This window comes from Chrysemys picta, chromosome 9 (genome assembly GCF_011386835.1).
Source record: "Chrysemys picta bellii isolate R12L10 chromosome 9, ASM1138683v2, whole genome shotgun sequence".
NCBI classification, from domain to species: Eukaryota; Metazoa; Chordata; order Testudines; family Emydidae; genus Chrysemys; species Chrysemys picta.
In genome coordinates this window covers 47,546,515-47,563,024 of record NC_088799.1, presented here as the reverse complement: position 1 = coordinate 47,563,024, position 16,510 = coordinate 47,546,515, and the positions used below count along the sequence as shown (strand labels likewise).

The 16,510-nt window shown below is 44.7% G+C and overlaps 1 protein-coding gene across 13 annotated transcripts in view; it reads left to right on the top strand.

The window, feature by feature from the left end:
• The window catches only part of DGKD (diacylglycerol kinase delta), a 98,186-nt gene that overhangs the window by 60,296 nt on the left and 21,380 nt on the right, over positions 1-16,510 (top strand). For 7 of the 13 annotated variants that reach the window (XR_010590139.1, XM_065556114.1, XM_065556116.1 and 4 more), the window contains 14 exons: positions 1,029-1,133; positions 1,677-1,836; positions 2,723-2,829; positions 3,576-3,701; positions 5,535-5,637; positions 6,163-6,325; positions 8,225-8,333; positions 9,109-9,248; positions 10,389-10,473; positions 11,137-11,231; positions 11,339-11,438; positions 11,602-11,875; positions 14,327-14,488; positions 15,346-15,474. Coding sequence is in view for 12 of the 13 variants with exons in the window: in XM_065556114.1 (XP_065412186.1) it covers positions 1,029-1,133; positions 1,677-1,836; positions 2,723-2,829; positions 3,576-3,701; positions 5,535-5,637; positions 6,163-6,325; positions 8,225-8,333; positions 9,109-9,248; positions 10,389-10,473; positions 11,137-11,231; positions 11,339-11,438; positions 11,602-11,875; positions 14,327-14,488; positions 15,346-15,474 (1,858 nt within the window). In the remaining variant the exon portion in view is untranslated. The remainder of the gene's footprint in view (positions 1-1,028; positions 1,134-1,676; positions 1,837-2,722; positions 2,830-3,575; positions 3,702-5,534; positions 5,638-6,162; positions 6,326-8,224; positions 8,334-9,108; positions 9,249-10,388; positions 10,474-11,136; positions 11,232-11,338; positions 11,439-11,601; positions 11,876-14,326; positions 14,489-15,345; positions 15,475-16,510) is intronic. The other 6 variants (XM_065556117.1, XM_065556113.1, XM_065556122.1 and 3 more) reach the window with 3 other exon arrangements.

The following is a 16,510-nucleotide window of genomic DNA, read 5'->3' as shown; positions in this document are numbered from 1 at the left end:
ACCCTTCTGTTCTACATTCTGGCTGAGAGTCATTGCTGACTGTGGAGTTGGGGTGCAGGGCCCTCTGGCTTCCCCAGGAGTCCTGCCTGAGCGGACTCGCTGCAGGAGGCACACGGTGTGGAAGGGGATGCTGAATGTTCTGAGGTCAGATCCAGGAAGGTTGAAGCTATGTAAGCTTCTTGCCCTGGTGACAGAATGCTCAAGAGAGAGGAGGCATGCTACACCAGAGTCCTGACTGGCTTCATATGAAGTAGTTCCAGAGCTTTGGCCTGGTGACTCCATGACAAGTTTATAAACTCCATGTGGCCGCAGAGCAGGTGGCCATGATGGAGGAAGCAGCAGGAGAGAAAGCACATGGAGTGGAGGGCCTGGAACAGTTTATCAATAAGAGTCAGACAGCCAGGTTGCTTTGCAACTTTCACAGTCACTCGTGATGAAAGTGTGCATTGTTGTAGGATAGGATCATATCCTGGTTTTGAGGTTTTTAAGTAATTGAGAGTTACAGCCTTAACTCCAGTGTACCACATATTTTGCATAGGAATGTTAACTGGTAGAAGTTGGCATGTTGCCATGTAAACAAAATAAAATAGAAATTGGTTTAATATTGTTCAAATTAATATGAAAAATTCCATCAAATGTTTATTTTTTTAAAAACCTCATGCAATATCCATGCAGTTAATATGTTGACATTGCTGTTGTATGATTGATTTCTGTATTGTGCTGTTCTTTGGATGACTCTCCAGTGCTTTTCTCAAACTCTAGTTATTAATGAGTTCAGAAGTCAGAGTAGGAACAAAAAACTCTTCAGCTCTGTAAACCCTACGGAAAGAGAGCATTGGCCTCAGAGGCAAGCAATACCATTAAAGTGTCATTGCTCTTTGCTCAGAGATATACAGCTGATTGCTGAGGCTGTCCTCAGAAGCAGTTTAATTTCATGTGATAAAGGTTGTTCTTATTCCATGTTCCCTGCTCTCTGTTCTTCCTGGCAGCCCTGGGACTCACCGTAGTGATTTTCTCTGTCCTGTCAGGTTATCACCCCGTGTCGGAAACTCATCCTCTGTGCAGATAACAGAAAAGAGATGGAAGATTGGATTGCAGCACTGAAGACTATACAGAACCGTGAGCACTTTGAGGTAATAGAAGAACTCTCTTATTTACCAGCTGCGTTTTGTGCTGTTCCTCCCACATAACATCTGTTTACGGGCTTGACCCAGTGCCCATTAATGGGAGTCCTTTCATTGACTTCAGTGGGCATTGGATCAGATCTTATATACGAAACCTCCAAACTGCTGCCATGCACAACTCCCTCTTACAGTGACTTTTGTACTCTGTACACTCCCCTCTTGGTGAGTGTTAGAACACTTACCACAGGATAGGTAGGTACAGAACACATACCTCGCACCCCTTGTCTTCAAATGCTTGGTGTCAGCCTACCACCATTGCCCTGACTTATCACACCTGCTCAGGATTCAGCCTCTTGCAACTGCAGTGTATCCAGGTGCTTGGTCTGTAGCAACCGAACTCCTTGTCCTTCTATGTGCTTAGTCTGCCTAGTGTGTTAACTGCACAAAGCCTGCCCTCTCCCTACCCCCCCAGGAAAGGTGGTGCTATTTTTGCCTTTTCTGTCTGTTATGTTTGAGTTTCTCTCTTAGGAAAACTCTCAACTTCCACCTTAGGGTTTACTGTACTGTATTTATTTTAAGTCTACGCAGTACAGTATGGACCATTTCTCAGGGATGCATAACTGGTACGCCTGCTCACATGCTCGGCCAACGTACTGCAACGTGTGCCGGGAGGCATTATCTGGGGTCACGTCGCATGGACTCTCATGTGAAGGTAAAAGCACTTTATTGTCTCTCACTCAGGGCATATTGCCATGGTGACTCACTAGTGTATTCCAAAGATCATTTAAAACAGTGGATCTGTTGTTCACTGTCTACAGAATGGGCCAGAAGAAAAGTGATACCAAACACTCAGAAAGCTACAGAGTATGTAAGAATGGAACTCTTATGGGCTTGATCCTACATTCCTTTTGCTCTCAGATTCCTGTTGGCTTCCTGGGGAATTTGCTGGGTGCATAATGAATGCAGGATCTGGTCCTTAGAGGGCTGTAGGAAGATGACAGTGTGTGTAGTTTTAATGCTTGTTCTTATGTTGTTGGATCTAGCAGTGGTGTGGTGAAGCACTTATTTTTGATCTGCCAAGATCATTACTATAGAATATTAGAATTTTCCAAATCCGAAGTGTGAAAGTATCCGTTTTTGAAGAATCAAATTGCAAGTGTATTTTTTATTATTCACAGCAGCAAGTGCATATAAGTGTTTGAATCTCAGGAGGTTAATCTTGCTCAACTTTGGCATAGGAGACATTCACAGCTTCTTGCGGCTCATACTTCTAGCAGGAGAAGGTTACACCCATGATGTATAAAGGGGTGCAGGCATATTTTACTGTACATATCATGTCATATTTAACAACGGGATAATTAACCCTTGTACAATCCAGTGGTGAAAATGAGGAGCAAGAGTTAGCAGTTAGAGCAAAATAGAGGTTTTTAACCAACTCAGTGCATTAAGCTCTGATAGTTTTGCCATTGCTAACGAGGCAGAGGGTGCTCTCTTTCGGAGCAGACATTTGAAGCTCTGTGTTTCACTGCTCAGTCAGCCTTTATGCTCATACTGTATGTGTTCAGTGGCAGGATTAATTTATTTTTCTTCCTCTTTAGTATGCAAGTTTAAAGCTCACAAACGGTGTGCTGTCCGGGCAACCAACAACTGCAAATGGACGACACTGGCCTCTATTGGGAAGGATATCATTGAAGATGAAGATGGGGTATGTATTGGCCTAGACCATGTCCCCTCTGGGTTGGAATAGCTGGAACTGTGGAGTCTACTTTGCATTTGTCCCTCTACACATGCTGCTTTTGAGAGATCAGGGTGGAATGACTAGAAGCAATTGAAGCCTTCTTTCCCCAAGTCCTGATGTGGAAAAATTAGACGGAACTGCATGGCCCGAGGCTATAAAAAAAAAATACTGGCTGGCAAATACTCTGTACAATTAACTGTCCTGTGGAAATAATCGACTTTGTCTTTAAATGCAAATGGTATGTAAAGCCACTTGGTGTCAGAAAGTGATGTTCTTTATGAAAGAGCCTTCCGTTATTACTCATGTGTTATATTGATAGGATTCCATGATGGCCAGAGACATAACTGTAGAGTTATGGACCATCAGAACATGGTGCTTTGAGGTTGAGTAGTTAAGGGTGTGGTTCCCTATGTCTCAGTCTTGGGAAAGGAAGGATGGTCCAGTGGTTAGGGCACTAGCCTAGGACTTAGGAGACCTGGATTCAAGTTCCTGCTCCGCCACAGACTTCCTTTGTGACCTTGGGCAAGTCACTTAGCCTATCTGTGCCTCAGTTCCGTGTAAGTACTTAAGATCGATAAATAGGTGTTTCCTAGAGATTGCCCTTGCTGGCCTTAAGCATCACATCTGTGTGTGTCTCATTGCTACACCATGTCTTATATTCTTAGAGTTGTAGTCTGGAATCTCACAGTGGTCCCTCTGTGCTTGGTTTGCAGATTTCAATGCCACACCAGTGGCTGGAAGGAAACCTCCCCGTGAGTGCCAAATGCATGGTGTGCGATAAAACATGTGGCAGCGTTCTGCGCTTACAAGACTGGCGCTGTCTCTGGTGCAAAGCCATGGTAAGCTGAGTGAATGTGGTGTACCTCTGTGATAGTGTCAGCTCCTCAATGCTCGGTGTACACATGGCTGTGTGCTCTGTTACTGCTGTTTGTGTGAAGCGACAGTTGAGGCCAAGTTCTCATTCAAATGTATCCATGTTCTTCTTTATGTCATAGGTGGCCTGCAAAGGGTAAGAAGTAAAGCTTGTGCCTAGTTGCTTCACTGGGATGTGAATATATAAGGCCTGAAAAGCTTTTTCACACCAAAAATACTCTGGATTTTTTTTTTCTGCCTGTGTGTTCCCTTAGAAATACCTGGATTGTCATGTCTATCCATCGTCCTTTTACCAGAGGTCTTTGATGAAAGAATCTAAAGTGTATAGGGTGTGTCCTTGGCCCTTAGCTGCAGTGGATGGAGATGATGAATCTTTAACAAACCACTGTTTAGAGCTGAGTAGGTATTAACAGAAACAAACAACAAAGCAGGGAGTTTTAAACCACTTCAATAAAAAACATTTCCCCTCCCAATTCAACAGGTTTCACTTGCTTAATATCTATGACATCATAAATCCTGCTAGTTTTCCAGTTGGCTATAGAGGTATTAAGGGGAAAAAGCAGTACATGAATTTCTCATGTTAAAAATAAACAACAACAGAAATTAAAAACAAAATAACCCTTATGCCAGGCCTTCTCCATACATCAGAAAGGAGCAAAAAGGTCACTAGCCTAATTTCTGTTTACCTATGCAGGGCACTTTATCACCATCCTTTCTTTCTTATCTTACCCCACACCATGTCAGTTGCACCCACACTGTGTATTTACCCTACTGCCTCCCTTCTCTCTGCTTTTCCATTCTCTGTGTTCCCTCTTCCACTGCTCCTTTTTCTTTCCCAACTTTTCATTTTATTCCTACTTTCTGTGTCCCCACTTGGGCCAAAATGTTGAAAACTGGGTGCCTGAAATGAGATTTAGGCACCTAACTGAGTGGCCTGATTTCCAAAAATGTTGAGCACCCAGCTGTTCCCACTGAGGTGGGTGAAGTTATACCAGGGATTAACTTGGCCCTGTGGGTCCCAACCTTGTTATCATGTGCTCTGAGTGCCAAGTGCCCATCTCGAAAGGAAAGGCAGCGTGTATAAACAGGAAGGGCTGAGGAAAGCTAACAGAAGAGATGAATGAACTGTGAACCCAGTTTGCTGCATGGGATGTATCTATACTGCAGCTAGGAGCGATCTGCCTAGCCCAGGTAGACAGACTCTCATTAGCAGAGCTTGAGCTGGCATGCTAAAAATAGCACTGTGGACATTGCGCTCCTGCAGAGACTTGGACTAGCCAAAAGAGCTTAAACCCAAGGGATCAGTGTGCTTGAATGCCCAAGCTGCAACAGACGCAGTGCTAATTTTAGCACACAAGCTCAAGCCCTGCTAGCATGAGTTTTGCTCTCAGCTGCAGGGTAGACATACCCTTGGGTTTGTCTACTCGTGAAAATTAAGACAATTAACTAAAGGTGTGAAGTTAATGTGCATAAGTGAAAATGCTTTAAACCTGTGTTTAATGTAGCTTATGAATTAAGGCAACTTTACTTCTGAATGAGTGTCCATATGGTTTTCATGCACTTCAATTTATGTACATTAACTTCACACTTGTAGTTAAGTTGCCTAAATCCTCAAGTAGACAAGCCTTTAGACCGCTTTCTTTAAAATATTTTTGGTCACTTCATACTGTTGATTCCCATTTCTTTGGATGCCCCCCCACTTCCTGGCTGTTCAAGTCCTGTTTTCAAAGTGGGCTGGGTTTCTGCATTGTGGAACAGGACCTAGAAGGATCTGGCTGAATACAGTTTTATTATTTCAGGTACACACAACCTGTAAAGACTTGTTGCCAACTAAGTGCCCCCTTGGCCTCTGTAAAGTATCTGTCATCCCTCCCACTGCTCTGAACAGCATTGATTCAGATGGTAAGTATCCACTAATATCTTCCCCTCTCTCTTTCAGTTACAGGCCTCTCAACTAGATATTTTTACCCCAAAGCCCTGAACTGAATTCTGCTAAAATGTAAAGTAAAACCCAAACTGGAGGTTTTGGCTGAAGCATGAGAATGAATAATCTTACCAGCATTGAGTTCCTTGGGCTGTTTATTTTGATATTACATTCAGTTTATTTGCTATTGCCCCCGAAGTTTGCTGCAGCTGTTGTTGTTCATACTGCAAAATGCAATTTTGGGAGGTGGGGAAGCTGACAATTAAAGCATCTGGCTAGATGAACTGCAACATTTGACCTCATGATTGGTGGCAGGTGGTTCGTGCTGGATTCAGTGCTGTGTCCATTTGGCATTTACTCTGCGTATGTCAGCACCTCAGAGAAAGAATTAACTTCTTCATCCCTGTGCTTGGAGAACGTTACTGCTAGGTGTGAGGTTGTTTCTTTCTTTGCCCTTCCCCTAGTGCAGCTTCACCTTTTCTGTGTTCCTTCTTCCCATTCAGGGTTCTGGAAAGCCACTTGCCCCCCGTCCTGCACAAGCCCCTTGCTGGTCTTTGTCAACTCAAAAAGTGGAGACAACCAGGGTGTAAAATTCCTAAGAAGATTCAAACAGCTGCTGAATCCGGCACAGGTCTTTGATCTTATGAATGGAGGACCTCATCTTGGGTAGGGAAATATTCTCTGGATGAGCAGATTCCTTGTAAATATCAAAGAAATAACAATGATTGACTCTTTGATTTAAAATCTCTCTCTTTCCCCCCACACTTCCCCCCCCCCCCCACAAAAAAAAAATCTAGCAAGGATACTACTCCTCAGAGAGAACTGTATATATGCAGAGTGTGGAGGGGCTTTTCCTAGCTGTTAATTGAGTTACTGATCAGCCAAAACCAGATCTTAATGTTGAAATGTGTAATTTCCATTCTCCAATAACTGCAAAACAGCTGAAGGATTTCCCTGAGATTCCAGAAGCTCCCCTCTGGGATGAGACCAAGCATGGAAAGCTTCAGCCCCAAAAAGCAAGTTATGTGAAGACAGGCTTCTAAGAGCCATCCTGATCTAACTATTACTGTTGCATTTGCTATGATGAGAAACAGGATATTGTAGATGGTACTTGGATGCTGTCAAAGTGAGCTGTATAGAAATAGCTGCAAATAAAAAGGACATCCATGGAATAAACTTTGACCTCCACCCTGACCACTAAGTCATTGCTCCTGGGCTGTTTCTAACATCTCGAGCCTTGTTCACATGGGAGAATGCCTTTTTAAAGAAAAAAAGCCCATCACACGTGTTTCCTTTTCTATTCCCCCAATATGGCTTTAGTAAAAGCAGGAATTTCAAACCATACTGAGTTGGGGTCCGAGATCAGGCAGCATCCACTCCTGGACCATGACCATTTTAAAATCTAATAGCTTGGGGACTGTTGTAGCTACCATAGACATTTTGTTCACCTTAGAAGGATGCAAGATAGTGGACCTGAAAACCGAAGCACTCTGATGGAAAAGTTATATTAGATCATTTTTAGAGGGTTATAAAATTAAATAGTACTAGTTATTTCCTCTCTCTGCCTGTATGGTTGGATTTGTGGTACTAAGGCACATGTTTTCAAAGGGGAGGGATATGAAATATAGTATCAAATAATTTTATCAAATTTTTAAAATTGCTTTTTTTGTAGAAAAAGAAAGTGGCAATAACAAAATAAATGATGGTGTGGTATAATGTTCACTGAGTAATTTCAAACTCACGCCAATCAAACCGTGCACCACAAAATGCCATCATCTATGACAGCTTTTTCTCAATGCTGTGGTGATTGCTTACAGTAATATGATTTTTCTGTAGTGCTGTAGCAAATTTATTTAGTACAGGCAATACCCTTGGATGCTTTACAGTAAGAACCACAGACAGCTTTTAAAAAAGGTTTAATTTTTAGGCCTAGTATTCTGAACAGTGTACTAGCTCAGATGAATGGGAAAGTTACACTTTTCTCGGTGGTGAGTTGTTTTCCTGGTTGCAAAGCAGACAAGGCAGCAGAGCAATGATTTGCAGAGTACCTTTGTGACAGAATTGTGAGGTTTAATCTCCTGTTCCTGAACACGTGCATGTACTGAATCCCCATTCTTGCAGTCTTTCTTTAATTGGCATGGCTCTGAATATGGAGGCACTGAATTCAGAACAATCCAAGCCATGACAAATAACCTAACTGTATGCAGAACACCAAAAATCTGCAGACTGGTATTAATTCAGCAGATTATTAGCTGCCAAATATTTGTTTCCTCTACCGTTGAGAGTAAAGTAGGCTGATGAAGAAGTGGAGTGCCCTGGTATAGATTCTCCATTCTATACAGTAAATAGATATGAACATTGCACATAGCTGTATTTATACTTCCTTTTTACAATGAAGAATTCAAATTCACCCGAAATCTAGCAGTGACTTGTGTTCATTGAAAAAACAGCCTAGTCAAAACTACCCAGCAAAGTTTGTAACCCAGATTGACATAGCTAATCACTCCTGTTTCTTTAGTAGCACATTCTTCTTCCCATCTGTTTTTTTTTTCTTCCCTCCTGTAGTTTACGTTTATTCCAGAAATTTGACACTTTCCGGATTCTGGTTTGTGGTGGGGATGGAAGTGTTGGATGGGTTCTGTCCGAAATTGACAGCCTCAATCTTCACAAACAGGTACCTGCCCACAGGGCTTGTCCATGTGTAAGAATGAAGAATAGACAACCATGGGTGAAGAGGACTCTGATCAGACAGAAATACAGTTGTGCCAGGAGTGAAGCAACTAAAAGCTTCCCATAGCCGGTGCTCCTGCAGTAACTTCTGCTGAATGGGGCCGGGCAGTACACTAACAGTGACACCCCTCACTGTCAGGGCTTCTACATAGTTCCCTCCTGTGACAGCCAGGTATTGGAGTAGTTCTGAGCATTCGCTCGGTCTGTGCTCCTACACCATTCCCTACATAGATTTCTCCCGGGAGAGAGCTGGGACTAGCTCTCAAAAGGCCAGCGCTCCTACTCCAGTCCCTCTAATAATTCTAGGAGAGGGTGTGAGTCCCTTTGGTATCAGAGTCCAGGAATAGCTAAATACTTTCCCAAAGTGAGTGTTCTGTGTGCTGTGTTAATTCTGGAGATTTTCTCCTGGAGATCCCTGTGCCATTCCGTTAGGAAAGGCAACAGCACCACCTGGTGTAAAATGAGAATATTGAGCGAAGGTTTTCTTTGTAGTGGATAGGTCAGGAGTATCATTGGAATCTATTCCTCTCTCGATTCACAGCTTTTTCTTGTTGTGGTCAGTCCTAGCTGGAGTCCTCTTTATCTTATGACTAGTTTTCTCTCAGGGATTGATCTAGGTTGGGAATCAGTGAGGTTCTTCTCAGTGTTATTTTTGGATGGATGGGGCTTGCCTTTTCTCTTTTGGATATCCATATTGGTCTTCTTTTCTCCTGGTGCAGTGCCAGTTGGGAGTGCTTCCCCTGGGTACAGGAAATGACCTTGCCCGGGTGCTAGGCTGGGGATCTGCATGTGATGACGACACCCAGCTACCACAGATCCTGGAGAAGCTGGAGAGGGCCAGTACCAAAATGCTGGACAGGTGAGTGTCAGCCCAACCACAACATCCACATCTCTGACTCAAGTTCTACCACCGAGTGTGTGCTAAGCTCTGTTCTGAGACATCAGCCTGCCAGGACAGTCATACTGTTCCTGACTCTTATTTGCCTGAATTACTGACTAGTTTCACCAATGGTTCCCCATTATACTCAGTTATCAGGGCAAAGCATTCTTACATTGCTTATTACCCCTGCAGAATAATCGCACCAAGGAGATATTGTGCAATCTAGAAGTGACTAGTAACACCTGGCAGGAGAGAGGCAGAGGTCTCCCCTTACTGCCCAGAGTTACACATGCATCAGTGATGATTGTAAAATGAGTTTGGTGGTTTCAACCTAGTCCCAAACCACTACACAGTTTGGTATGGATGATCAGAGGAGATCTAAGGCTGCAATAAACTCATAGTAGTTAGATATGGCAAGGATGTTATATCATTTTGTACATCCGCTTCCCTATCCTGCAGTATAGTGTTGAGCATTATGTCATGTCTAGAAGTTGGGTGGTGGAGTTCGATAGCATAGTGAAATTGACATGGTCCACAATCTCTGTACTCCAGAAATCTTCTTAGTGTAACTTGGCTGCATGACAGTCTGTGATTTTGCCATCAGGTGTTCACTCAGGATTTGAAATAGCTATTTCATGTCTGAATCAAAAAGTAAAACTGAAAGCTGAAGTGGACATCTGTACTGCTAGTGTTTATTTCTAGATCAAACTGACACTTAAAAAATATATCTGCAGCAGCCTTTGAGAGTTGCACCACGGAAATTCTTATAGCAAAACCTGCAGGTTTTTTCTGTTAGAGAAGGTGGGGGTAGCGAATAGGGAATACTAAGGACATGGGGATGGAAAGGAATGTTTGTTTGGAGGGTATCACTCCTTCCCTTCCCCTAGTTCAAACCCCTTTACAAAGTGACATGCTGTGACATTAAGCACCTCTGTATGTGACACATGCATCTATAGGAATGCGGTCTTTTTTTTATCCTGAATGCGCATGTGCATAGCCTTTCATTCAGGTCATATAAAGAGCCCTTTCATTCTGTCTTAGTCCACGGTTGTTTGTATTTCTCATGGCGAGAAGGCCATCAGCTTGGTAGTAATAGTTGCAATGGTTTCATTTCAATAGGTGGAGCATCATGGTGTATGAAACCAAACTCCCTCGTCAGTCATCGACTTCCACAGTCACTGAAGATTTCAGTGAGGATTCTGAGGTACTTAGCCAGCTGCAAAGGGCTGAAGACTGGGAGGGGATTCAGCAGCGGATGGGCTCAAACCAGACAAGGGAGCGGGCTATGGAGAAGAGAATTTAAATGAAGTGGGCATGGGCTCTACATCAGAGGGGTGACCTGCTGTAGAGATGGATGGGAATTGGGCTGCCGAAAGCAATAGACTCTTAAGGAGGCATGATAGGAGATAGGTTGCTGCAGAAATGGGGACGCTTCCATATTAGGCAAGTGAAGGGCTGTAGAGGAAGACAGGTTGGACTGGAAGTTATATTGGCTTTTCCGTACACTGCCATACAAGCTGGCATGCTATAGGAGCTGCTGAAAACTGTACAACGTTCTCAGAATCATAAAAAACAGTGTTTTCTATTCCCAAGTGGATAGTCTTGAGCCCCAACTCTGTACCACATTGACAAGCTGGTAGAAGTTCGTTTCCTGATCAGATAGTCACGCCAGACCAGTAACTGTGATCTGTACCGTAGAGCTCTCAGAGGAAACCCAAATAAAGTCGAGTGAATAGAAATCATGGCCCTGCACCTTAGAGTGCAATATGGGAAGCCCAAGTGTAACACAGCATATGGGAACCCTGGCCATGGGCCTAGGTGCACGATGGGAACAATAATCTAACAGCTTGTTTCTGGCTCTCGCCAGGTGCAGAAGATTCTCTTCTATGAAGACTCTGTGGCTGCTCATTTGTCCAAAATCTTGACTTCTGACCAACACTCTGTGGTCATCTCCTCAGCCAAGTGAGTATGTCCAGGAGAGCCCATTGCAGGGGATCAAGGGGGAAAAGTCACCCTGAGAATGGTGAGCAAACCTGTGAATGACTATCTTGCCTGCCTCCTTTGCCTAGGGTGCTTTGTGAGACAGTGAAGGATTTTGTGGCTCGAGTAGGGAAGGCCTACGAGAAAGCGACGGAAAGCTCGGAGGAGTCGGAGGTCATGGCCAGGAAGGTATGTTGGGAAAAGAACACTTCAAATGTAGAAAGGAATGGGAGAAAACCACTCTGCTGTCAGAGAGACCCAGCTGGCGCGCGTACAGCAGCAATCCAACTGGCAGGGGGCTACCCAGTTCCACTGGTATGGTCGTGCACAAACCTTCTGCTTTAACCTGCAGTGCTCTGTCCTGAAGGAGAAGCTGGACTCCCTTTTGAAGACATTAAATGATGAATCTCAAGCCTCTTCGTCTCTGTCAAACCCACCTCCCACCATTGCAGAGGAGACAGAAGATGGTGATGGATCTGGCAGTGCTTGTGATTCTTCTAGTGAACACTCCATGGGATCATCATGCACTGCCCGTCCCCAGATATTCCGGCCTAGAGAGCAGCTAATGTTGAGAGCCAACAGCCTGAAAAAAGCCATTCGTCAGATTATAGAACATGCAGAAAAAGGTAAGAGGTGCGGGATCCTGCCTGCAGTTCATTGTCTGCTCTTGGGACATGTACATTGCCTTTACTCCAGGGAGGAGCAGGATTCATGATTTAACCACAACATTCCTGATCTGTATGACAATCTTTCAATAAGCCTGTATGCATTTTTCCCCATACAAAGAAGGGTTCCTACAGGATTGACCTTCCACCCCTAGGCCACCAGTTAGAAAGTCTTTGCCATCATATGGCTGTTCAGTGCTATTCTGAGTCTGGCCCCAGTTAAAGGGCCCACATCAAAGGCATATAGTAAGAGTCCTAGCCTCTCCATCTTCATATCGCACTGTAGGACCCACCTCTTCAGTAAAGCATTCCCTAAAAAATCAGAACAGAACCAAACCTGGCAGCTGGGCACCTCCTCCGTCTCTTCGGACTTAGCATTTCCCCCTCTGGTGGTGGTGGGGACTGGGGTAAATCAGCACCGCCTGGACAGCGTTTGTCTTTCCCCTCAGGGTTTATTTATTAGTATTGCCAAGGCAGGCCTCAGGGCAGGCCCAAGGAGCGCTTCTCCACTGAATAAAAGAAACAAATTCACAACACAAAATAAAAGGGGGATACCTTTCCCTGCCCCCTCTCTGCGGGTTGGGGATGTTGTCCTGTTGTTGGCCCCAGGATGCCAGTCCTTCTAAACAGGCAGTCAGGTTGGTTGTTTTCCCCCGTAGGGGGGAGAGCAGCCTCTCACCCTGGAGAAGCCTTTCTCCTGCTGCCACTGGCCCAGGAGCAGCTTGTTTCCCCCTCCGTCGCCCCCCAGAGGTTTTGAAAAGTTGCAGGCAGCCCTTAATTGGATCCATGTGTCCCTAGTTGACCTGAGGTAACCTCTATTCAGCTTGTAGGGAAGGGCCTTTATCATTCATGGGCTAATATACCTGCCTTCCATAGTTCTCTTACAGCTGTCCTGGCTGACTTGGTCACACAGCACACTCCAAGGTAGAAGGCAACAATTAAGCCAAAGAATAGAATGGCAAATTGGCTGGCCTGCTGTTTTCTGCAACCCATGTACAATGTGTAAATACTCCCAGGGGAGGTGCTTTAGAAATTCTTTAGATAGATTGGATCCAAAACCTAACATCGTGGTTGGCTTTTAATTGGCACCTGGACTGACTGTTTCATACTCATTAGGCCCACTGTGTGCTCACTGGCCCTTTGTGGCCCAGCTCCAGCAGAACACGCCAGCTGCCATGCCTGTGACCCATTCCCCTCTCCCTGCCTCCCCTCAGCTCCAAGTTCCAGTCCCTTCAAAAGTGTCAAGCAGGAAATCCCGGTTGAACTGAGAGGGAAGTATGTATTGGTGTATTACAGAAGGGAGAGAAAAGCGTAAAAGTCAGAGATTTAAAGTCTCTGCACACCTAAATGAGTAAGCAACCTTAAACTTGGCACTAAGCCTGAAGTTGCAAATCATTGAAATATTACCTGGATTTACAACAGTGTAATAGTCTGGGTGATCACTGTCCTTTGTCAGAGAAACAAGAACTGATGCGGAGAGGTTGTGTCTGGGAAAGAACAAGCCCGTTAGTTCCATCCAGAGGAGGTTTTGATTTCTCCGAGTAATACATAAGCATTTGACTTCACCATCCCTTGAACAAATAAGTTCCGTTGCGTTTTGTGAACATATTTGATTAAGTCCTCTGTGCCGTTTTGTTTCCAAAAACACACATTTAATTCCTGCCTTCCTTTTTATCGGTTTATGCCCAAGCCCTCTCTTTTCTCCACATATACCAATGTTGGTGATCACTTCAAATGGCCTATTTTATTGTCACGGTCTGGGCTGAGCAAACAGAAATCTGACATGCACATCAGTTAGCATCTTTCTGTTTGGCTAGCAATTCCGGGGAACTCATGCAAATAAAGGCAGGTCCTTTATTTGTAGCATAGCTCAAATGAGAAATAGGTCCTTAGGTAGTATAAATACAGTTATGGCAAGCATTAAAGTTGGGCAAATTTTTTCACAGTCCATCAAAGCTCTCTTGATGGTGGTCTCAGCAGAGAGACCAAGCAATGAGTGGGCCTGGAGACTGAAGTATCCTCACCCCAACAGCTGAGTCCTCCAGGTCAGAGCTGACTCATGTTAAACAGTGTGGGAAAGTCTGCATTGTCACTGCCATTCATTGATAGATACATTCAGCACCATCAGAGCCCTCATCCTACTGTCATTTAAGTCAGAGAGAGATTTGTCATTAACATCAATGGGAGTTGAATCAGGCTCATAATTTGGTATCTTTCATGAAAACTAACGTGTTTTTTTTTAAGCAAGGAGTTCTGTGGATCGCCCCATTCAAGACCCTGGGGCAACTCTGGATTAGTTCTGGTGTGGGAATATAATTTTGGGGCAGTATTGTATTTCCTTGCTGTTTGCCTTCCCTCTGTGCTCTCATGACAGAGCTGTAAGACACATGTCTGATTTCTCTCTCTGTCCAGCTGTTGATGAGCAGAATGCCCAGACACAGGAGCAGGAGGACTTCATTCTGGGGCTTTCCACCTCTGAGGAGGGAAAGGAGCTGAGGAACGAGGATAAAACCTCCCTGCAGCCATTGCACAGTGGCAACTATGGAGTTCCCAAAGGGAGGAGTCATCGGAAAGGTACTAGTCGCTGTCAGGCAGCCCAGGTTCCTGCATTTGGACAAGCACTAGGGTTCCCTTTTCCATAGGTGCTTTAGGATATTTCTGTGCCCATCCCTTCTTGGAACCTGTTTTCCTCCTGTGTGAGATTGGCGATAGTTCTGTAACCTCAGCTCAGACGCTTCACATCTTCTCCATGCTCAAATCCTTTTGCCAAACAGTCTCCTTCCTGCTCAAAGAGGAACCCCTCTCAGATTTTTGAGGGTTTGTTTATGATCTTAGTGTGCAATTTGTAAGACCCAAGAGATTCATTAGCCTTATGCTGACAGCAGCAGCCAGTCTTCTCAGTGCTGTCAGCTTGCCGTGCTCTCCGGTGTCGTCCACTCCACTCCCCCTCTGACATTTTCTTATTGGACCCCGGCCTTCCTGCACAGATACTAGAGCAAGGAACCAGCTTGTAATCACTGTTGAGTGAGGAAATTGTAAGAGAGCCCTATTCACTCCAAATACATTCAGAACTGAACTGGGTCTGTGGACTAGGCCAATACCCGTCATCTGTTTTCTTCTTCAACTGAAGCCAGACCTCTCTCATCTCCATTCCTAGTATTAGTTCAAGGTATTTGTGTGCCTCACTGCTGGTACCAAGTGTTTGTGTGTCTCTCTGTTGCACTTGGGCCAAACCTTTTTGTCTCTTCATGAGTCTGGTTCTGTCTCTTTGCGTAACTGTGCTTTGTATTGTCTGGAATGTGTTAACGTTGAGTGACTGGTAATTTTACCTTCTGTCCCCTGTTCCTTACTGCTTGTGCAGTGCTGGTGTGTGCTTGTTTGAGCAATACACAATGTTTGTCAATTCCAGTGTTTTGTGTTGTATTTTGTAGTGTCCAAATCTCCTTGTGAAAGGCTAATAAACAAAGGAAGTTTGTCGCTGGGCAGCTCTGCATCTCTTCCTCCCCAGACAGGAAACCGGGACAACCTGCCAATGCTCAACACAAAGATCCTCTACCCAAGTGAGTGTCTCACCCACCCCTTCCCATTCAGGCAGCCTGCTGAGCTGGGGTGACAACAGCATAGCTTCAGCTCTCCAGCTGAGGGCATGAAATGTTTGTCTGATATCCGTTCTCGCAGATAAACCGTTGCCAGAGCCAAGTTAGAGAGTAATCTATTTGCAGGTAACTTTCCAACGGGCTTGAATAGTGAAGATGTTGGGAAAAGATTAAAATGACCCCCAGCTGAGACCAAGACACAGATTTAATGGCTGCAGTGCAGAGACAGGATTTAGGTCTTGATGATTGCACAAAGGTGTAGGCTTAACAGTAGGTTGTTGCAATGGTAAATAAGTGTAAAATTCTCAATACAGTCCGGGAGCCTGAGTTCAAGAGAAGCCCGAGAGTGAAGGGTGGTCCTTCCAAGTCAAGGCCGAAGTCACTGGCAGTACTTTCAGTCTCCCTTGTTCCCATCTCAGAGATCCTGCAGCTGTTTCTATCCCTTGATGTTCTTAGCAGGTCACTCACTGATAACTTTAACACCACAAATCCTGCCTTGTTTGTTTACATTGGTTTGTTCTTGTCCAGAAAGAGTCGGGGTCACTTTCTCCCTGACTAAACCTGGCACGTCTTCATTGATAGCTGATAATGTGGGAGCAAGAAGCAGCAGCTCCTGAAGAGTGGTGTGCAGCCTTGAACCCCACTTCTGTCCCCTCAGTCTAGTCAGGCAGAGACCCAGTTGCACTCCTTGCCCCAGCAGCAGGAGAGAGCTATTGCAGTAAGATCGCTTCTGTCCCCTCTTCCCCAGGCACGGACCCTACCACACCCAAACCAGCAGAGAGACTTATGCACTCCCTTCCCACCTCCTTTACAGCTTGATTGCTGACTGCGTCTTGCTGGAGGGTAGAAGAATGCTCTGGAGCTCTCCTTGGTGCTGGGGGCTGTACAAATGGAGACACATGGACTTTTTACTTTGCCTTTTTCCTTTAAAAAAAGAAAAGGCAAAGGTGGGTTCCCCACCATAAAGGGGTGTGTGTGTGATCTCCTTTTTCCAGAAAGA